The sequence below is a fragment of the Hetaerina americana genome, unplaced genomic scaffold, assembly GCF_022747635.1.
Source record: "Hetaerina americana unplaced genomic scaffold, ioHetAmer1.1.p SCAF_14, whole genome shotgun sequence".
NCBI classification, from domain to species: Eukaryota; Metazoa; Arthropoda; class Insecta; order Odonata; family Calopterygidae; genus Hetaerina; species Hetaerina americana.
Window position 1 is genome coordinate 12,442,135 of NW_027286514.1, and position 23,446 is coordinate 12,465,580.

The 23,446-nt window shown below is 34.7% G+C and overlaps 1 protein-coding gene across 8 annotated transcripts in view; it reads left to right on the forward strand.

The window, feature by feature from the left end:
- The window catches only part of yrt (erythrocyte membrane protein band 4.1-like yurt), a 36,974-nt gene extending 15,968 nt beyond the window's left edge, over positions 1 to 21,006 (forward strand). For 2 of the 8 annotated variants that reach the window (XM_071583517.1, XM_071583521.1), the window contains 8 exons: positions 453 to 862; positions 3,408 to 3,446; positions 4,192 to 4,338; positions 6,642 to 6,815; positions 12,353 to 12,476; positions 13,208 to 13,316; positions 16,004 to 16,675; positions 18,734 to 21,006. In XM_071583517.1, the coding sequence (XP_071439618.1) occupies positions 453 to 862; positions 3,408 to 3,446; positions 4,192 to 4,338; positions 6,642 to 6,815; positions 12,353 to 12,476; positions 13,208 to 13,316; positions 16,004 to 16,675; positions 18,734 to 19,024 (1,966 nt within the window). In that variant the 3' untranslated portion in view covers positions 19,025 to 21,006. Of the gene's footprint in view, positions 1 to 452; positions 863 to 3,407; positions 3,447 to 4,191; positions 4,339 to 6,641; positions 6,816 to 12,352; positions 12,477 to 13,207; positions 13,317 to 16,003; positions 16,676 to 17,583 lie in introns of all 8 variants that reach the window. The other 6 variants (XM_071583518.1, XM_071583519.1, XM_071583520.1 and 3 more) reach the window with 6 other exon arrangements.
- The last annotated feature ends 2,440 nt before the right edge of the window (positions 21,007 to 23,446 follow it).

A 23,446-nucleotide genomic window follows, 5' to 3' on the forward strand; every position in this document is an offset into this window, starting at 1 on the left:
CAGGAATATATTATGTCATTGAAAATGAGTCTATAAAACATAGAAGGTTTTAGATGTATTGATTATCAATCAGTTCTTATTACACCCTCACATGTTTCCCTTCAGTTCTATATATTTTTCACTCAAATGCATTGTAATGGTCAATTTACTATCAGTTCAGAAATGAAATTTATTTTTATCACCAACAGGTATTTGTCACAATACTACTTTGAGAAATTCAGCATTGATTAAATTAAGAAAAAATTGCCTTGACATCTGTAAGGAAGGATGTTTATATTGCCTAGTCTAGCTGTCTATATTTGTGATAACCTAACTTTTTGCGCAAGGGAAAAAAAATATTATCCTTTATCCGAGATTAGTGATGTGGTATGAATAAAGTCAGGCAGTCTCTGATTTCTGTAAATGGTGAATTCATTTGTTCAACTGTTTTTTTAATCCTCCTTTGGTTTCAGTGGGAAAACTGAATTTCAAACCACACAGACAAATAGAGCTAGAAGAACTGTGCAGTTTGAACGTCGCCCTAGTCAGCGTTATGCAAGGAGGCAGTCACATGTTCTCAGAGAACGCCAGAGACAACATAATCAACCCACAGTGACCACAACTGCTGTGACAACAACTGTGACAGTGCCATCTCCCGAAGAGGACCGTGATGGTGGCGAAAGCTGTGGTGGCACCAGCCTTGGTGGGAACAGCAGCATAGCCAGTTCAGCTGCAAGGCCAGAAAACCCAGACCCCAATCCAGTGGCAGCAGCAAGGGCCAGCTCACCTTCGCCAACCCCTTTAAGGCTGGAGACAACATTAGGGGGCCATGGCAGTCACTCAAAAGCAGCTAATGCTCTTCCAGTAAATGCTCCTTCACCCAGTAAGTTTTCCATTGATTACCAAAGTAGTAGCGGTGCATTTTACTCGGTAGATGGTAAAAGTTAAAACTTACTTAAAGCTTCTTTATGTCCAAATAGAACACATTTCATTTTTTTACATTATACTCAAAAAAATTTCAAATTGGAATACAATATTACTTAATATTTAATTTTCATGAAATTTTTCTAGTTCCAATGATTATGGAGCACATCTTGTTTATGTAACAGAGGTGTACATATCCAGCTCCAAACTTAGTTCATCATTCAGTGGTGTGAGATAGTTATTATGTCTTGAACTCTTCACATCCATGCCTATCACTCCTTTAATTAAACTTGGTGTGTCAGTCCTCTTTAAATTTGTCAGGCCTTGGGGCCCGCCATTTTTGGTGCCTATGCATAAAAGGTACAAGCATTCAGTAAAACATGCACAACTCCTGAACTGCTGGATATTTTTAATGTAGTTATTAATGCGTAGAGATTATATGCTAGAGTAATCAACTGGAGTGTGGTATTGTTCAAAACATACCCCTTTATGTAGTGGAACACTACAAAATCCCCAAATAAAGTAGGTTCCGCCGTTCTTTTTCTTGGCTGCACATACTCTACTAGGTCTCTGGGGAATTTTCTTGCTCCCAGCACTAATTATTTTATCTAATTTATGCCTTTTCATGCTCATTGAAAGTCTTCCCAGAGGGTCTATCTTAGGCGCACACCTTGTAGAAAAAGTGTGAATGTTTTTCTCTAGTATGTTTGAGATGGGCTCTTGTGTATCTCTGGTTCTCATTCAGTGTCTTGCAACTTCATGCAAGAATTTTTATACACAATTTATTTTCTATTGATTTCCAAATGCACCCTAAAAGAATTGAATAAGGCACTGTTCAACAAATACAGCCCTGTCTTCTTTGATCACTACATGGTCTTTCTCATTATTTAATAATTTGTGTTTCTGTTAGAGTCCAATGCCCAGTAATCACTTATTTGTCTTTTTGCACTTGCGCCATAAGGATAACAATTCTAAAAAAATTCATTTCTTTGATGGTATATTGTGCCACTTCAAGCTTATAGAAGATTCTGTATTTATGAGCATTTTGCTCATGAAAGTGATTTGATTTCTCCACCATCATTAAAAAAAGGTCATCCCCCTTAAACAAACTGACAAGTATGTCATTCACATTTTTTGGATCATGAGGAGTAATTTTCACACCTGGCCAGCAAATTTTTCTGAAGCAGGAATAAGTTCTTTGTTTGACAAAAAAAAATTATTGCCACTCATCGGGTTAGTTGTCATTAATGTCATCGACTTCCGAATCACTGGAATACTGCAAAGGTTGAGCACGAACAGTTTTATTGGTAATTATTGCATCTTCATCACTGTCACTTAGGATTTTGTTATCGTTTTCATCAGAACTTCCATCAGTTCTTACACAACCTGGGACATCAGACAAATTATTGGCGAAAACTTTATTTAAAATATAATTTTTGCTCGTTCCCCTTCTCTTCTATGCAACCATAATTGCATTAGGGGTTAGCAATTAATGTTAAAGGTTAAAAAAAGTATAATATCTCTCAAAAACTTGACAAAAACAACATGGAAAGCTTCTTGACTGATACTGATCAAAGAAATAGCTCCTATTATTTTATTTTATTTATTTTTATTTGGGATACATTGCTGTTAGGCGATAAGCCGGGTGGCAATGACATGATATAACAAACAGTAGTCATTCTTAAAACATATCACAGTGTCATTAAATAGTCGCCATTAAATAGTGTCATTTAACAATCCCATCATGTATACCTTTTGCATTCACGCCTAAATGATTTAATGCTTTTGGGTAAGGGCTTAAAGAGTTCATCAGGCAGCTGGTTCCACTCTTTGATTCCCATATTTAGGAACGAAAACTTGGCGGTGTTTGTCCTTTGGGGCATGTATTTGATTTTAAGCGGGTGATCATTCCAAATTTTATTAGTTCCAAAATAATCCTCTGGGCTGTGGAAACTTGAAGAATATGTGAACAGGCATGAATACATGAGTGGACACTTGATACTGGTGACAAAAAACATACAAATACGTGAGCGGACCACAAAGTGTTAAGAGGAGGCAGTCACTATTGTAGGTGATGGCCTTCCAAAATGAGAACACCTATACAATTTGGAACACAGTCCCATTTGTGGACTAAATGAGAATGAATGAATGGCTGATAATTTCTCCTCTAGAAAACGAATGCTACCACAAGTATTTGCTGGCATAGAATTGATTACACCTGCCCAGCCATGCTGGCATGCTGGAAAGGTTAGTTGTATGATTGTGGGCATTGGATGGGATGTGCCGAAAGGGTGCTTACCTGCCAGTTTTCATTAAGGTTGCCAAAATGCTGCTTAAAGTATGCTAGTGGTAGTCAGGCTTTTAATCCAGACGTTGCTTTTGTGACAGTAACTCTATAATCTCTATGGCTGTTAATGATAAATTTAATCAATTTGCGTCACCATTGAATAAAATTAAACTTTCTATTTCTGCTTACCTGATGTCCTTTGATCATCAAACTCTTGGATCAGCAATTTTGGGAGGCAGAGTATTGTTATCAAAATGTAAGTTATTCCTGCATATTTATTGCAAAACTATTACCTTTTAAAATGTAGAAAACACCCACACTTCATCGTAGTTCCTGCAATTTATTGAAAGAATTAGTAGTAGATGTATTGTAGTATTTGGTGATAATCATGATACAATTTTTATTGTTTTCGTCCATAAAAATTGTTGCGTCTTCCAATTTTCATACCCCAGTTATTTATAAATCTTATGCACAACATTTGTCTCTTTCCCTTTCATCCCTAAACTTAGAAGCCCTCCTTATGATTAGTTTTGTAGTAACTGAAAGAAACTTGTTTGAAGTGATATGCATAGATAACAAATATTCACATTTCTATATTTGCTCTGATTTAAAATAAAATGAGAAATGAAATACATTTTATGCATAAAAATATAACCTAACTCCTGATGTTGGCATCATAGAAGGCATTCATATGGTAGGGGGAAGGATTTCCTGCAATACCAGTATTATCTTATCAACACTGTCCCTGGAGGTTTTGCGTTGTTGAGGCATATTTGTGTCACAACTTTTTTCTGATTTTTTAAGCATGTGCATATGAGGTCTGTTCAAAAGGTTTCTGAATGTATGCTGAGTAAATTTTGCTGCATCCTTTTTAATTAACCTCACATTGGTTTTATCTTCTTACTGTGGTCATACATCACCCTACAGCCTTTCTTCACCTGTGCTTTATATTAATTTCAATGTGGCCTTCAGTTTTCGTTAACAGAACCTCTTATTCACAGCAGGCACAGCTGTTAAGGGCAGTGCAGAAGAAAGATTGGACTCTTTACTTAAAAGTCTTGCCAAGGAAAGTATAGGAAGTGTAAACGTAGAAGATTCAAAGAACGACATAGCATCTGCATCTGGAAATGCACTGAACAAGACAGAAGGTCAGTGCATTATTTAATCATTCAAGTGCATTGGGTGTTTGCTTATGGGCATGCTGTGTTAAAAATTACCAACACAAATGCTTTCTTGTTTTATGTGCTCTATACATTATAAGTATCATGAAGATGGGTATGCTAGTGTAATGAAAGCCACTCTCTTTATAATTAGGAGCGCATTAAGATTTAAACATTTTAGTTAAGAGGTATGAATTTATTCTTACAAAATAAATATGTAGTTAAATTAAACTGGTTAAAAACTATTTATGTTATGGATTTGCAGTTTGAATTATATGTCTAAGAGTTTAAAAAAATTCAGTAATGGCTGTTAACTTTCAGGAACATTTTAATTTAAATTTGTCTTGTTGCTAATCTATTTAAAGTTGTTTGTTTACTTTGCACTTGAAAAGTTAGGACAAATAGTTGTGCATTTATTCGTCAAAATCTATTTCAAGAATAATGAATCGATTCCATGAAAAACCAACCATTTCAAGTGTTTTATTCAGTTTAACTGAGATTAGAACTTAGCTGCATGGATAATTCAGTACTCCGGTACCATCTGTGTTCTAGTTTAGCAGTGTGTTAAACTTTGTGAAACATTAAGTTCATGCTCTTCTGTTGCAAGTTGTTGGTGGATATTGGTTGAGGATAGGGTGTGAAAAGTTAGATGCTGAAATGCAAATATATAAATATATGCTGCACTTTATCTTACACATCAGTTGTCAACATTATGTGGCTTTTTAGACTATATTAAGTTAATGTGCATTAACATTTATTTAATATCTGCATGTGCAATGTTTTGACATGTGAATGTAACTGCACATTTTTAAACACTTGTTTCACCATTTGTTTGGGTTTGATGGTCAATATATGTGGATGATTACTTCTGTTCCTGTTAGTTTTGCTGTCTTGCATTTCTTATTTAATGAAGTGGCAAAGCTTCATGTATTCAAAAAAATCTCTCAAAAGCTTTCAATCTTCCAAAATCACGCATACTTTGGAGGTGAGTGCTCATAAGAATAGGCAAAAAAACAAAATGCTCTAAAATGATTCATGATATCACTGGTGTACTCTTAAGTTAAATGTCATGCTTTACCACATGTCAGGGTGAGACATTAAATATACTATTATAGATCAGTAAATTATCAATTGACACTTTGTAATTTGCTTGTGTTCAAGAAAACAGCTTTCACCTTTGTTTTAATGGCTTTAATGTTTTGCTGGAAGGTTCTGAATATTTTTATGAAAATTCCCTTGGAAAATTAATGCAGCAATTCCTGAGTTTTGACAATTTTTGTTCACAGTAGTTCATAACACTGAGCTCTCTACTCCAAAAATTCATACTACTTTTTGCAGTTTTTGTTCTCCATTACTACTAAGTACCCATTTAATATTTTTGCTAACTATTCATTGCTACATGCATAAATCAATTTAATGTGCACTGTATGTGTGTCAGCTTGGTATTTAATGGCTTGATCATAGACTTGTGTGATTACAAAAACATTTTGTTCACTAGAAAACTCCAGAGAACTAGCTCTAGGTTCAATTGATAGCATAGTACAATCTAGTTATATAGTTATACCTTTGGTAGGTCTGATTCTTTTTCCAAACAATATTCTTCCTGCTAATAATACATTTTTAATCAAAGTGATGCAATTTATAAGTGAATGTTGCTTAAGACTCAAGGCCGGTTTTTCATTTTAGTGTAACTTTTACCCATCCAATCCCTCTAAATTATTTTTCAATGATTATTTATTTTTAGTTTTTTAACCTGATTAGTAAATTACCTTGATGATGAGCATTTGAAAAGCACTGCATGTAGTTAAACATGGTATATTGTAGTGGCCTTGCCGAAGTGTCATTCTGATGAGCTTTGTGTGAAATGCACCCTTGAGGATTGCTTTATTTCCTCTCTCACAAAATTTCGTACAAATCACCATAGCCTTAATGACAATATGCACACAAAATTTATGACATATCTCCACTTAAGAAAGCATGACACTTCAACCGTTCTTTTGACATGTTTAATTTAATTTTCATTTATTATGCATTGGTATTCACATCATGAAACACATGAAAATGAAGCTGAAAATCATTTCATGAATATCATCTGTAGATGGAGGTCTAGTGGTAATGCAAATTAAGGTGTAAGAATGTTCACTTTAATGATCACTCATCCTAATGACAAGGATGATGGTTTTTGCTTTTTTGGAACATCGGTAGAGGGTTTGACAAAGTGCAGGGTGGCAAATTCAAGTGCACGGCATAGGAAGGCTTCACCTTTGCATTCTCTCACTCTCCAATGACAGAAATGGATTCAGTAGCTGGTGTCAAACTGATGCTGGGCGAACCCCAAGGCACTTCAGTGACCTCCTCAGTAACTCGCTCGGTGCCAAACAACCGATCACGCAAATACCTGAGTGGCAGTGCTTCCGCTGCACGCCCCATCCCACCCGAGCAGCTCAAGTGCAACATCTTGAAAGGTGCCTACTTCTTTTGTTTTCCTTTGCTGTCATTAGGTTATGTTCATCCATTTCTTTGAGGTTTTGGGATTTGCCTTTTGCGTGTAATGACAATGGGTTGTCACATTTACCTTACCTTCCCTATCCAAGGCTGTGGTTTTCTCAAAGTTTTGAATCTGTAAATTTTTTTTATATTTTCATCGGAACTAAGGCTCTTTAAGTATTGTTCTGGCTCATGATTGCATGGATGAAAGTGGTGTGTATATGAGGATCTGTAATGGTCTTTGATGTGTACATTTGTAATTTGCATTTAGAAGTTAAATTGCAGTTTCATGGCAGAGTTCCTCTAAAAGTTAGAAATTTTTGCATCTTATATGAGGTTGGAAAAATTTGCACAGTGTTCCCTGGACTCTTTCTCAAAGCACTGTTGAAAAACATTGGTAATTCTGGTCAGTATTCTTTTAATGTTGCTATTGGGTATCAAAGTTTAAAGGCATATACTTCATTGACTTATTGGAGGATACTGTTGAAATGAGCATCCAGATTTTTTTGCTTCACTTAAATGCTAGTTAAATTAGTTTTCCCAATGAACAGTTACGTGTGAGAAGTAAGTAGCACATTGAAAACCTTTCTTGTCTGATGAGAGTTGGTCATGAAAGTTCAGCATAGCAATTAATGATGAAGACCGTGGCACTGGTAGTAGTTAGTTCTTTTATCATTTTTTTTATTATGAAATTATTGTTGTAGAATTATTTACCTGTAACAGAAGTAGTAACAATAAGCATCATTTTTGTTAATTATTTTCTGTGTGACAATGATGATGTAGTACACCATTGGTGATACAGTTCTGCACCCTTGCTGCTAGCATTGTATTATGGGAGGTGAAAATTCATCAATTCCAATGTATGGATTGACAGTATATAATATTTTTAAAAAGCCATTTCATAGGTATAATAAATGCAAGTTTTGTGGTAGCTGTTGCTTTTGTTATACTCTAGTCCTGTTTGACCAAATGTGCAGTTTGCATTTCAGAATTATGCTAACATGGAATAACTTAAAGTTAGAAGGTTCTTGATTATGAATAACTAGCATTGACCTATTCTGGTCCCTTAAATTATCTAATTATGAATGAATTGCTAGCTCTCTCTCTTTCTTGCTTTTTTGAAATAACAGTTGCAATTCCATGAGAATTAACACCAGCAAGTGAACACATGAAGTTGAAATACATTTGCTGTTGGGCTCCCAGGATTTGTTTTCACATAATTTACAATATTTTTTTATTCAGGTCCCAAGAGTTTTTATATCCTTTCAATGCAATCTCATCCCACTAATTACACTTCTGAATTTTGGAATATCCTGCTATTTACAATAATTGACGATAACCAAGATGGTGGCTGGTGCAGTTAAACATGACAAATGATGAACAAGTTTGTGAATGTATTGATAATTTATAAGTTAAAACATGAAATATGAATTGGTGTATTTGATTTCCTAAAAAACATTTCATCATTTGATGGTAGTGCAGCATCACTCTCATAGCATGAAAAATATGTATGCCAAAAATTGTTATTGTTGCAATTAGGACTGTTTTTGAATGAAACAATTTAGTGGAATGGTACAAGTGAGCACATATTCATTCACATAAAAATAGATGTAATGAAAAGGGGTAGGAACACAGGAATGGTGAGGAAGGTGGAATTGAAATACTTCTTGTATGATGAACTTAAAGAAATTTTGAAGACCATGGTATCAATCTTCCTGTGCTGGAAGCTTACCAATCAGTAGAGTTTTTTTTTAATGCATTTCATGCACCTTTTGTTGTCGTGATTCAGTAGTTTATTGCTTTTAAGGCAATTCAAATAAAATGATGGAGCAATTGAATATGATTTTGCTTCCATTTTCTGCTAATTATAATCTCCCTTGACGTGTATTCTCACACATTTTCACTTCTCCCTTTTTCTCCCTCAAAAGCGCTAGAGAAAGGTTTCTCTGTATTATTATATTAGCAAAGCCTATTTTGCTTATTAAGTTTGAACTTGTGATTTTGAGTTCCATATCTAAATTACTCACTCTTTTATTAAAGCCCAAAAAATAGTGCAATAAATGGGAACGTTGATTTGAAAATCTTACAATTGCTTCGTGCAAGAAGGTTGACCAAGAAGAATGACAGCCTGGGTGATGCTGAATCAGTCACGATCATGGTTATTAAAACTACCGGAAAAACACCTGACTCCAGAAAAGGAATTAAAGACATTAAAAATTTATAGGGTGGATTAAAATTTGAAATACCAATTAAATGAGTTATTGCAGATCATACTTCTCTTTGTGTCATCGGCAACAGCCTGACTAATTCCAAATGATAATGGAACTGGTTTAATCTGAAATGCAATCTTTGTGTGATATTTGCCTAGCTTGTTCCAACTTCATCATTTATTATCACAAATTTGAAATGAAACAATTGGAAAATATTAATGCATGTTTTCCTTGCTTTAAGAGTTGTGGTTCTATTTTTCTTCATACTCAAAATCTTGCCTAAAAGGAAAATATGAGAGTCAGAATCAGTAGAGAAAATAAGTATGTAGTTGATGGAATGCATGATCAAAGGCACCTCCAGCCGTTGTATTTTAGTTTAGTTGCTAATGGGGAACCCACCTCTATTAATTAATTCATAAGTTGAATAGAAAAAGGCCTATTAATACTAATAAAGAAATATACAGCAAACTCTGAATTATTTGTGCTAATGGATGCATGGTGAGCATGAACCAAAAAACATGAGTAACTGAAATACGTGGATAATACATCATTATGTAAAAGATATATATGTAAACTCTCCTTCATTTTGAGTGATTAATTTTAGTTTTTTGGCAATTGAAAGTACATTTTTTAGCTATTTTTTAAGGGTAAAACTATTGCTTTGCAAGAAAACAACTTCCTTTAGGCAAATGGCAGAACATATTTTCCTCAGAAAGCTGAACCAATCATGTAGCCAGGAAAAAATAAAGGACTGGCAAAAGATGAATATTTACAAAAGATCGATGGTATGGATTCATGATATGGTACTGATAAAAATAATGCTGCGTGAATAGTTAGTGGCTTACATGTTGCGTAGTAAAACTGCATATTAGCTATACTTGATGGGAGGATATGGCATTCCTTGGACTAATTAATGTTAAGGAAATGATAATGGGAAAGTGCAGATTCTACAAAAATGTTCATGTATAAAACATTAAATGATATTGACTACTTTTGATTTTGGGATCAATACTAAAAACTTCTAGAAAAGACGAGGTATTTCAAGTTAGTATTTAAAAAGTATATCAAAGTTTCAAAATGGCTAATTATCTTTACGATTGTAATTTTATTTAAATTTTGATAATCTGCAAAATGCTTAATTTGCCTCTGGATAATCGAGAGTTTACTGTAGTTCACTTCATATTATCAGAGGAAAGCTTGCCAATATGTTTTTGTAAAGTCAGTTGTCAAAAAGGAAACACACTAAACATCATTAGCGATTTCCCCCCTTCCCCTCCCTAAGGAAAGGTCATTGGTTTCTGACATACTCATGGTTACATTTAGTTCCAGGAAAGCAATCAAATTCATGTATTTTTCTCAAGAGCATCTAGTGGATTAAAGTATGGACTGGTATTTTGTGTGCTAACACCACTCAACTTATGATGGGGTATGATTGATAAATGAGTATATAAGAAATGTGAAATATTTTAATGGTCTGGGAGAATTTTGTCTCTCCAATGTCCCTTGATGTCACATCAAAACCACTCCCCAGGAAGACAACATAAGGCAATATCCTTATGAATGAACTTAATAATCTGTACATGTTGTTAGTATCTCATTTGATAACTTGGGTAATTATGGCTCATAAACAATATTTTTGCATTGAGTTGAAGCTTTTTGGCAACACTGAATAAATGTAATTGTGAATTAACATTTTACAGATAAAAATTGTTTATGCTTTCCGTTAGACATGATATGGAATTTTCAGTCTCCAGATTTTTTTCTGAGTCTCCATGGCCTTTCACTATTAATTTTTACCAGAAATAGTAATTGTATGAAATGTAAATGAAAGTTTGAAGAGGTTACATGCAAAATATGGTGAAAAGATATAGATTAGTTTTTATAATATCAAAATGTGAATTGGAAGAATGCTGAACAACTCGCATTGCTTATTGGTCTGAAATTCAGCTACATTGCGTCTATTCCTAGGCGGAGTAATGTACGTTATAGTAAAGTAAGGTCAAATGGCTTAGTAAAATCAAAAGATACGTGATCAACTTCTCTCCATTTAATATTCTCAATGTTATTGACAATTGGATAGGCATTGAGAGGAATTTGTTGTGCCACAGTTGTTACATGACTCCCTTGCTTTAGCTCTGCATATAAATATACTCCATGATGTGTCTGGTGCAAAAGTAATTCATGATGTCAGAAAAAGTAGATAAGAAAATTAGGGTTATTTAGATATATATATATATATCTAAATATATATATATATATATATATATATATATATATATATATATATATATATATATATATATATAAGTATATATAAATATATATATATAAAAATATAAATAAAAGTATATATATAAATATATATATAAATAAAAGTATATATATATAAATATATATATAAATAAAAGTATGTATATATACATATATACTTTTATATATATATATGTATATATATATATATGTATGTATATATATATATATATAAAAGAATATATATATATATATTTTTGAAATTTATATAGTCCTCCCTTCAGTCATTTTGCTAATCTTCCCAAAAAGGGAATCTGTGAATGAAATTTGTTAGATAAGCATTGAAATATTTTATCATAGCTTCTTGTTCCATAACAGCCCCTAAAATTTTGGATGTTAGAAAACACCATTCTAAAGCACTTTGGGCTGGACATTGAGGAATCAGGGTTTGAATTCCGCTCTTGGTGAATAGTTGGTACGTTTGAAATTGTTGGAGTGTAATGCACATTGATGGATGACTCTGTTATAAGTTACTGTTGTGGTATGTCCCACAGTTTCTTATCAGTTATTATTGAATTTATTTAGCTATGTGTATGTTTGCTAATCGTCTTTATATGGCTTTATATGGGAGACGACAGCTGTTTTACAATGAGGAAGTTTACTGTTTCAAACAATATAAACCACAATTTCATGCATAGTTTCATTTATTGCTTTATCATTGACTTTAAATGTAATGCATGAAACTTAAAAATAACTTGAGAAAATATGCCTTGGATATTGGGAACATCTGTTAAATTTTGAGTAACATAATACAAATTCTAAATTAATCCCCTATTACATCAGTTGAAGTTGCAAGCCTCCATTTTTAACAAATGAAATTATTCGTTAATTAGTAATTGCAAGGGTTGAAATGTTTGATAATGTATTTTGATATTGAAAACTTTAAAAAAGATTGTTTTGTTCTATGACTTTAAATTTTCTTATGTGAATTCTTACCTGCTGCCAGAGTATCACCAACATTCATATCTTTTCCTTATTTTTGCTTCATATCATAGCCAAGGTAGAAGAAGAATTGCGGAGGGGCCCTCTCACTGTTGAGTTAAACAATCTGGATGATTGTAAAATAACAAACACAGCTGATCCGCATCCAATATCTGAAAACAAGAAGATATTAAATGGGTATGTATTCTATCTGTAACTCTGAGATGCTTTCTTCGAAAAATCACAGATTTCATAGGAAATGATAGACTTTTAATAATGTCCAAGATGTGATATCATGGACATTAGCGTTGAAAAATTGAACAAAAAGCAAAATGTATGTTTGAAAATTGTTGATCTTTGATTTAAGTAGATACTCAGGACATATCTTACAGTTGAAATGTTGTTTGCTCAAATGATCAAAATGTTTTTGATAATAATTTCTATTTAAACTCTATTCTCATATTTGATGCTAATAGTCATAAATCAGAAAAAGGACTTTTTTAAAATAATTTCTCAAATATAATTTCACCGAAATCACTAACTAGTATTTCAGGATGGTTAATTATTTCTATAATCAAACATTCAAGAAAACCCTGTACATCTTAAATGGGGAGCAACCAGCTGCTCTCACAATGAACTTGAGGTTTTTAGGTAGTTTAATTGTCGGGTTAGCCAAAGATTTATGTGTGTACTCTTGAGTGTGTTTTTTTTGTTTATGAAGAGTGTTAGTTGCAAATGATGTCATTTATAAAAGAGCTTATTCTTTTCACTTCTTACACTACTTGTTATATTCTCAGGATCAAAGCCAATTTGTAAATAATCCAAGAAATTTCTTATGTGCATATATTAATGGTAATTTCTAAATTTATAGTATTTAATTTTAAATTGGAAATTATTTCTGTATAAAAGTTTATCATCTATAATTCCAGGGTGGTCTTGCCTCATGGACCAAAAAAGAAAAACCAAATGTACGTGGAAGCTAAGGTCACAGAAAAGGATTTAACTGATTCTTTGGCTGCTGCAACTTTCATATCTGTGGTAAGCATTTATGTAGCAATAAACTCTAATACCCTTCCTCATACAGAGGAAACTCACTTAAAGAGCATCTCACATAGCCAATAATGTGCACAGTAAGCAGAATTGTTTGGTGTGAAATAACTGGCGTAACAAGTGATGAGGAGAGGAGAATTCCCAGAATAATTGCACACCAGCTACTTCAGTTTGTGTTTAGCACTCATTCCGCTTGCATCTTTGAGTCTCTTGTGATCACAAATTTTTTTCAAACTTGTGTTCATGCATTTTATTAGTTATCATTTGGTGCAAAGTTAAATAATATTTTGGACTTTGTTTTAAAATTGATCCTGAAGAAACATCTATGTGGAGAAAGCCACAAAAGAATAAAAATAACTGTAGAAATGAAAAGGGAGTTCATTGAAAATCTGGAACGAAGTGTGAACGTGGCATTATCTAATATGCACATCTACTATTGGTCAAATTCAACAATTTGTGTTTGCTACAAGAACAAGGATAAAATTAAGGAGATAGATGCTTCAAAGAGAGAGTGGCAAGAATACCCATGCAATGGGCGCATATTCTCAACATTGTTGAAAGGTTGCTTCTTGCATGGATAAGGAAAAATCAAGGAGATGGAGATGGTGCAGTTGCTATTGTGCTGGCTTCTTACCCTGAGGGCCTCGGTTCAAAACCTGGCGGTGTTGAATATTTTTCAGTGGTATCTCGATCCCTACTTGAGGTGCCTTGTGGAGGGCACTTTGATTGAGTACGCCATCCATTGGATGGGATGTTAAGCTGCGGACCCCTTTGCGCCTTTCGTAAAGAGTAGGCTAATGGCGACACCGGGTTTCTCTCCACCCATCAGCCTCTCCTGTCCATCCCAATTGGCGCAGATGACTTCGGTTGTCGGTCGCCTCCCCAAAATGCTACTACTAGGAAAATCAATTGCGATGCAGCAGTACTGACGAGAATATCATTCGTGATGAAGGGAAAGTGATTGCCGGCCTCATTAGATGTAAGGATAATAAATGGTTGAAGAAGTATGTAAGGGAGCCATTTGTGATTTGAGAAGTATATGAGAATAACCAGCATCCATGGCATTGTGAGGCATGGTGAAGCTGCAAGCTCCAAGTCAAAGGCAGCAGGGACTTAATTGGTGACTTAACACTCTTAGATTTTTACGGTTACAAGCCCAAAAAGGTTTTCAATTGTGGCGAAATGGATCTCTTCTGGAAGAAAATGCCAAAGTGAACCTATATTTCTAAACGTAACAGTTGAAAAGAATGCATTGCCCAGGCACAAGCCAATGAAAGGCTGTCTCACGCTGCTATTTAGTGCAAGTGCAAGTGGAGAATTGGAAATAAAACCCCTGATTGTTTACCATTTATAAAGTTCAAAATAGCAAACAAAAGGGATATGAAGATCACAGGAAACTACATAGTATGGATAAAAAGTATTGGGAACAATTTTTTCCTGACGTGAGTGTTCTTTGCAGTGTGCTTGCACGGTACAGGCTAGGTGGTGGGGGGCATGACCTTCAACATGTTCCAAGTGCCTATAAATGTTCATTGAGGCTAGATTGTGTTTTTAGTGGACCTCTGTCAAGTGACTCAGTGCAAGCACAAAATACAGTGAACGATTGAACAGGAGTACGCCAGCAAATGTTTTGTTAGGACTGGGAAAATCAGGTACGGAGATGTTGGGCATAATTTGTCAAGTGTTTAAGGATGAAAGGATGCCCCAAACTGTAGTTTTCAAGTGGTGCAAGCTCTTCAAAGATGAACAAGAGAGAGTGGAGGACAAGCCCTGCGCTGGACGGCCACCTACAGCAATGGGCCACCTACAGCAATGTGTGCATGAGAATTTTGCTTTATAAGAAAGATCGCAGAATGAATTATGTTCATATTATTAAGGCTCCTCTGTATAATAAACCTGTGAGAGGATTGTGTAAGTGTGCATTATTGCTATCTAATTTTCTAATGTGGCAGAGGTTGTAATCACTGAGCATGTAACCCTGCTCCAATAATTCATTGTACCTTGACTCGCATTACGTTGGTTTCTGTCATGTTAAATTTGATGAATTGTAAAGGTAGACAATAACATTTTGGGAATATCGTGAATCAATTTTCATTTCCATGACTTGGGTTTCAACCAATTTTGTCATCTTGAATTTTTATACCATAATTATAAAACTTCTTAAGCTCTGTCCACTGTAATGATGGGACAGCCATGCCACTCTTTACCATTGCCATATGAGTTTTCAGAATGAAGTTTTTACTGTAGTTTATTCTTTATTCGTGTTGCACATTTTTCCATACTAAGTCGGAGAATGTCTCTCTGTGTTTCATTATTAGAATTTCAGAACAAATAAAAGAGTTAATGAGTATATCTGAGTTTGCAAATATGCAATCTTTTATATAATCCATTTTCATGCCATTGGCTTTGTTAGTTAAGTAGCTCTCAATACTTCCAGTAAACTGCTCTGTCCAAACTTGGACCTTTCTCAGGATATACTCCTTAAGCCAAAGGATTTGAAATTTGCCGACAAATTCAATTAGGATATAGTTTGGCCAAAAAATATATGATGACTCAAACTGTGTGTATCAGAAAGTTTCACAATAAATGCCTCTTAGTTCTGTTCCCCCTTCCTAGCCTGGTAAATGTTTGTTTACCCCACTGTTATTCATGTAATAATATCATTCCTCCAATAGGGTGGAGATAAACTGACTCTCTCCCTGCCTGGGAGTGCAGGAAAAGCCCCTGGAAGCCCATTGGGGCCCCCGTCCCCGGGAGCTGTCGGTGGTCCCGATGCTCCAGTCACTGTAACGCATTTCTCCTGGAATGACAAGGGCCGGCACGTGGAAAAAGTGGTAATGCCACACTCGGAGGACGAGCCGGACGATGAGGATGGAAATAATGAGGAAGGAGATAACTGCAGCAGCAATGATGGTGACAACAATGCGAACATTACAGAGATTGATGGAATGTCAGTCCTGAGCACCAACCCATTTTCACCGGTGAACCCCTTCTCAGCCTCACTGGTGGGCCACTCCAAGTCCCCCACCACATCCACTCCTGTCACCAACCCCTTCTTGATGCCCTCACCAGTTCCCTCTCCCAGGTCGCCTGCATTGGCGTCCTCCAACCCATTCCACTCACCCTCGCTCAACCGTGAAGTTGACGATGCTCTACATGGCAAGAGCATGGTGTGTGAGCTCAGGATGTCTCCGACCTCTCCCACGGGACCCCTGCCGGCATGGGGTGCATCGTCCACCCCCTTGCCCATGTCAGCTCTCAGCCCGGAACCAATGGCCAGCAAAAAGCAGCAATCATCTCCCATTTTTGCATTGACCTCCTTGCCCAAGGTTTCCCCAGCAGCCAAGGTGAGTTTGCTAGGCATTTGCCTGGCCATACTTGTCGATGTAGTGCAAGGGGAATCTCTCACTTGGTTTTGATTTTCTTATATCTGACCTTAATTCTGTGAAGCATATTTATCATTAAAATAATTAATATTTCTCACCTTCATTAACCTTTTAACTCTCAGCTGATGCATGTGCAAAAAAATTTCATTGGCCAATCTTAATACTCGTGATGAGTAATGGTAATATTTAAAATATTGCTGGAAAAGTGTTTTGATAATTTTCTCTTTCCTAAATATGTATAAAGAGTTCATGAATATAAGTAAGGCCGAACATTGGAATGTTCAAGTATATATATTTTTTAATTTCCATCTAAAATTGCTTTATATTCTTTGCACATACCACATTATGAGCTGACACGTGAAAGGTAACATTCCAAATCTTTATTTTAAGCATAAAGTAGTTTAATTTTAAGCTACATGATGGGCACATTTTAATAAGAAATAGCGCTATGTCCTTTTGTTGGCTTGAAACTATTTCCCTTGAAGGGTATTTTTGATAGAGGAGATTCACAAATTAGATTAGAAATGGCATTCAAATCCTTAATGGCATTTGAATGAAATGATTCATAATTATGTTTTCAATTATATTTTTCTAAAAAAACAGATTTGTTAAAATTGCTGTAATATTATTTGAAGAAGTCTGAGTATTGAAAGAAACAATTTTTTAAAACATTTTGGGGCTTAGAGATTTATCCTGAAAAATGCTCAATAAATAATTAGTGAAATTTTTTTTTCCTTTAATGTTATCATATCTCTGCTTGTTCAATGAAATTTGTTGACTTAGGATGTTTTTCAGGCCCCACTGACTTAATTATTTTAAATATCGTATACAATTATTAGTACATCTTTTATTCCCACATTTTCTTAAAGGCATTTTGGCTATGAGAGGAGATCCTGCATCCATTGCAACACTTCCAATAATTCGCTTGCCTTTATAAGTTTGGCTTTTGGAAACTATTGGGAAGTCACATATGCATTGTGTCTGTAGTGTTGTGCATTACAAATGACTGTTGTGTGTCCATAAATAACAATTGCTTTATTGTATGCTAATGTGGAAGCAGTGGTGGATCTAGTGATGGGGAAGTGGTCATGACCATTGCCTGGGCTTCATGTCAAAGCAGGCTTTTTAAGCCACATTATTATTTTCTTCTATGTTAAGAGATTGAAATTTTCTGTTTGGATAGCCAAATAATTCAACCTGAAAAGACACTGTTAGAAGCCTGGCAGTGGAGTTGATCTTCTTTAAAGGCACAGCTTTTCACGCCGAGGAAAACATTTCTTTTGTTGTGATTCGACTGTGTGTGTGGACAAATTCCCATTTCATTTTGCTTTCAGTAATTTCCATGGTGTCGCATTCATTTCTGAAAAACTGCTAAGAAAAATTTAAATGTGAATAAATTTTTAACATTTTCTTCTACGTTACTTGTTTGTAGATTAATCAGTATATAAAAAAATTAACTTAGCATCTATGTTAACTATATATAACGCTGCAATGCTCTAAACATACTCTCAACCAACCCCATCCTTCATATTACCACAATCAGTTTTTTCAAATAAATGTTTCCTGAGAATACTCAGACTAGCCTTAAGTTTATCTACATATTGTTAATTTTCAAATATAGTGTCACCATAGATGGAACTGAGTTATTAAGTGTGAAACATACATAGTTCTCGTCTCTTGCTAAAGTATATAAACATGCTAAAGACAATTTAGTAGTAAGCATCTAACTGTCGTTTGTAGTTGTGTTTGCTTTGGCATTATTTCTCCTCTCCTTCCTCATGCAATTCACCAAAGGTCTAGAGTAAATTTACATCATTTCCTTATAATTTATTAATTATTTTTGTGACGTCATAGAGACATTGTGCATTACAGAAAGCATTTTAAAGCAATAGTTTCAGCTGAATGTGTGACCCTCCCCCTCCCTGGATCTGCCACTGCATGCAATGTTGATTGTTAAGTGTTTATTCCAAGCATGGGAGTTGTTATCCTGCATCCAATGCTTTTCTTCTTTCTCCCCAGGATGGTCCTGTTGGTTCCCCCCTCGCCCATCAGTCCCCCGAGCCATGTGCATCTCCGTGCACCCCACTCGCGCCATTGAATCCCATGTCTTCCTCCTCCTTTATGCCTCCCGCGTCCTCCCCATCCCCTCCCTCAACGTCCCCCGCCAGCCTCAGTCAACTCTCTCCCTGGCTAGTGTCGGATGCAACCCCACCCCACCCGTCTGTCATCAACCAGAAGCTGCAGCAACCAATCGGCTCCCAAGGGAGTGGGTTGATCATCCGAAAAACCGTAATCACGACCGAGTTGTGAGGCTTGCCTCGTGATAGTATTTTTCTTTGATACCTGAGCTTGTGGAGTGAAATTGAATTAACACAAAAGATCCCAATCTTCCTGTAATGCCTTTAAATTGCCACGGTAGCTTTAACCTATATATCTCAAGTATTTTGTATCCTGTTGTTTTTTTTAACACAACCCTTCCAAGCTTGCCCTGTTATGATAGATCAAGACTAACTATTTTACTATAGTGAAGTTTACTCTTGTAGTATTGTGTGTGTTTTCAAAATTCCGTTTGTATTTGCTTTAATTGTTGTGTATGTGGTCATTGTGGATGCTTTGGAATCCTTTTGGTACATTTGGATGGAGTTAAAATTGGAGAAAACATGATTGCTGAGGTGCCTTGCAGAAATCAACATTGCCTTTAATCATCCGTCCTTCAAAAGTTTACCTTATTTCTATGCTTAGTAGGTGTCACTATTGTGACTTTTTTTTTACCCATTATAACCATTGGTGTGGAATCACCAAAAAGTTGTCAACTGCTAAAAATATACAACTATCTTCAAAAACATTGTGTTAAAATGTTTCAAATGCAATTCTTTATGAATTATCAAATTATTTTGGTTGATATTTGTGATGTTTAATTTATATTGTAATAATTAAAAAAAACATTTTAAATTTTATTACAATCAATTCTGTTATCGAGGTTTGGTGTTTATTTTTTATCATTGTCAGCTATTTTGATCATTCCTGTGACTTAGGTCATTGCATTCAAACACCGAAGAATAAAATGTAAAAATGTGAAGCCGTGGCAGCATGACAGTGAATTTGTAAATATTTTTTTTTCATTTATTAAGTGACTCAAGCGACGTGACTATTTCATAATTTTGGCCTTGTAAATTTTATTCTAATGACACTCCCTGTACTTTTGAGATATTAGCTGCTAAAAAGTGAAATGGTGTTTTATGGGTTAAGAATATAGGATTCAAATTTAAATGAGGAGATAGAATTATTTTAATTGATGCATACTAAGGTAACTTTTTTTATGAATCCCATATATTGTGTGGATTTTTCACATTTTGAAGTGAGGAGACACATATGGGTGAACTTTAGTGGCAGATTGGTTGATTTTTGATTACATGTTATAAATTTTTTGAGTAACCAGTTAATAGATTTTGTTTGGAAACGCTTGTGGTTTTTTTTTGACCTTAATTGTAAATTGCACCCCAAATTTTCAGTCAAGTTCAAATATTTTAAGTACACATGTTTTGTTGGTGCTGTATATTACCATCTTCGATGTCTAATCTAATGGATTATGTCATTATTTTGCTGGTAACTATGTTAACTTTAGAACATTATATATAATTTATACTTCCTGAGAGTTAATGCCAGAAGCAATTTGTTAAATATTTAGTGCCATAAAATTGTTTTTAAAACCCTGTATTGGTGAAAATAATGGTGGTTAAATAGTTGTTTATAATTAATCGGCCTCTTTGTCAAATGAGAAACACCCAATTTAGCAATGGTGTATTATTGGAATGACTGGTAAATTATTCAGTGAAAGTTGTGTATACATTCCTGCTCCTGTCTGATTTCATCAAACTAATAGATACATTTTACTATTTTCAGAATTAATTTTTTCATTGATTTAATTCTGAAAGATAATTCTTCTTTGTACTTAAATGTTCATATTCAAGCCCTGTGTTCCTCTGCAGTGTAAAAATCAGTTCATTTTACATTCCACGGAAATGTTTTGAATTGTAATCAATAATGTCAAATGTTGATTTTTGCTATTATCTTTGTCATATTTTGAAATTATTTGTTTTGAAGAGTATATTAGAGGGAATGTTATCTTGTTAAATGGAAAATGTATATGATTATTATGTATTTGTTCCTTTTATGTACTCAGAACCATATTCCGTCCCTTCTGCAATAGTGAAAAGCAAACTCTTTGTTTATTAATGTATTAATCTATAGTTTTTAGAAATATAATGAGGTTTCAAATTTTGTCAAATTTATCAATGCATTATTATTTCTAAAGCTGTTTCATTCGTGTACTCTTTTATTACATAATTATCATTCATGAAGACTTAATATTTCTCCTCGTGATATTCCCCCAAGTTGTTTTATGTAGATGTGACTTTTGCAGATTACATGACTTGGTATTAAAAAGGGATAAATCAAAGTTTGAGATAAGGTCATCTTCTTCAAAAGTGGAATTTGGGAGGTGAATAGGCTTGGATTAATTGCTTAATATTACTACTGCTTTCTAGGCAAAGTTGTTCATATATCACTAGGGGTTACTCCATCTTCACCCAAATCTGAAGCATATACCTACCTATTGTTCTTGATTCCTGAGACATCATTAGCATTAGCAGTAATCTGATATAATTTTCTCTTCATCATTGGGGCAGAAAAACAGATGCGTGGCATGTAATTGGTCTCAAGATGGATTATTTTGCTGTGGAGTGTTTTTACAGGCTGTAAGTATATATTACAGGTATATGTCCACATAATACCAGGAAATTATATGGTACCCCTGATTTAATATCTTGAAATTGAAGAGTGATCTGTTCTGAAGAGATGACTCCTTTCTTGCTTCAATGGAAGCTCTTTGCCCTGTGGTTAATCCAAAGCAAGTCTGGATAAAACAAATGAGAAACCTACAGCAAGTGTGTAGGTTTTTTTTTTGTATTGTCTTGCAGGCACAAATTGAAAATTCATTCTGTCGTCTGTCCAATAAGAATTCTATCTCTAACTTATAACAAAGGCTTGAATTGAGGGGGAGTTGAGATGGTGGGGTGGCTATCATACTGGCTTCTTACCCAGAGGGCCCAGGTTCCAATCCCAGTGGTATCTCGATCCCTACTTGAGGTACTTGGTGAAGGGCACTTTGAGTGCGTATGTCATCTCTCAGAAGAGATGTTAAGCTGTGGACCCATTGGTGCCTTTTGTTAAGAGTAAGCAAATGCCAACGTCTGATTTCTCTCCACCCTTCATCCTTACCTGTCCATCCCTAATGGCACAAATGACCTTAGCTGTCAGTCACCTCCCCTAAATACTACTACTTGAATTGAAGTCAAGTAAACAATTATCATTTAGATGTGTTTTGGCATTGAGTCACGTGATAGTTAATTACCAGTGTCATTTGACATCATTGATGCATAGTTTTATATTTTCTGCTTATTTTAGTGCATTGTCCCAGTACAGTACCTAGCTTAATCTCTCATGTTCTAAGTAAGATTACTACAAATTGACAATTTAAATGGAATTAAGTGAATCCCAGTATCTTCTTCTAAACGATTATTGTAAAGCATAAATTATAAATTAACTTCACTTGCCGTAATTCCTGGGAAACCTTTCATTATTTAAAGTTCGTCAAACTTCAGATTACTTTTTCAAGAGGTTAGCTCAATATAGTGGTCAAATGACCAAGAGTCCACTGTACTTGTGAATATTACTCTGGGTAATAGCCCTGGGAGCCATATTCATCCTAAATTTGTATATTTACGAGGTTAGTGGTACCGCTGTTGTTTTATCAATAGTTAAAGAATATTTCAATTCTTTTCTTGTGATTACATTTAATATGTGGAAGTCCTTTCAGACTTAATACCTGTGGTCATACTTGAAGTGGTTTCAGAAATGTACTTTGGAAAATGTTTTATCACTTCACTGCTACTTAATAGAATATTTTTCAGAAATGAGTATGTGCCATACAGTTGCAGTGAAATCTCAAGAAGTGGAATGTTCATTAGCCCGGTCTCAAACTTGGACTGAAATTAGCAGGGATAGTAGTAGGATGAAAATGAAGAATTCTACTTTTGGATTAATTAAAACAGTGATTTGAAAAAATGCCTTAAAATGTTTACAATCTGAATAACTACGTATAAGACAAGTCCTGACTGTAGCATTTGATTAACCAAGTGGTTAACATTGCCCGTTTAAGCAATGGAGAGGTATTTATATCAGGGGATTGGTAATGATAACAGGTAGGTAAAAAGATGCTAACATACAAAGTGGGATAAGAGCAAATGATAGAGTGGAGGAAATATTACAATCTTGGCAATCCCAAAACCAAGAAATCAGCATGAGATGAAATGAGGGAATTGAAAAAGTGAGGTTGAACACTTATGTTAGAAAATAAGAGAAGAAATGGATACATAACCTTCAAAATATTTTAATATTCTGATGGAATATCATCAGTTATCATTTCAATCTTTTAGTGGGCTAATTAATTCTAAAGACATAGATCTCCTGTAATAGAATAACAAATGCCCAGTTATTGCCAAGTGGTCATAATCTAAATGATTCATTAAATATATTTTTTACAAACAGATAGCAGTACATTCGTGTGAAGCATGACTGAACGATAATTAAAATTTACTGCTCATCTTATCGTTGGTAAACGGATAAGATTGAGTGGTTTCAATTGCTTTAGGTCGTTAAATGGGATTAATT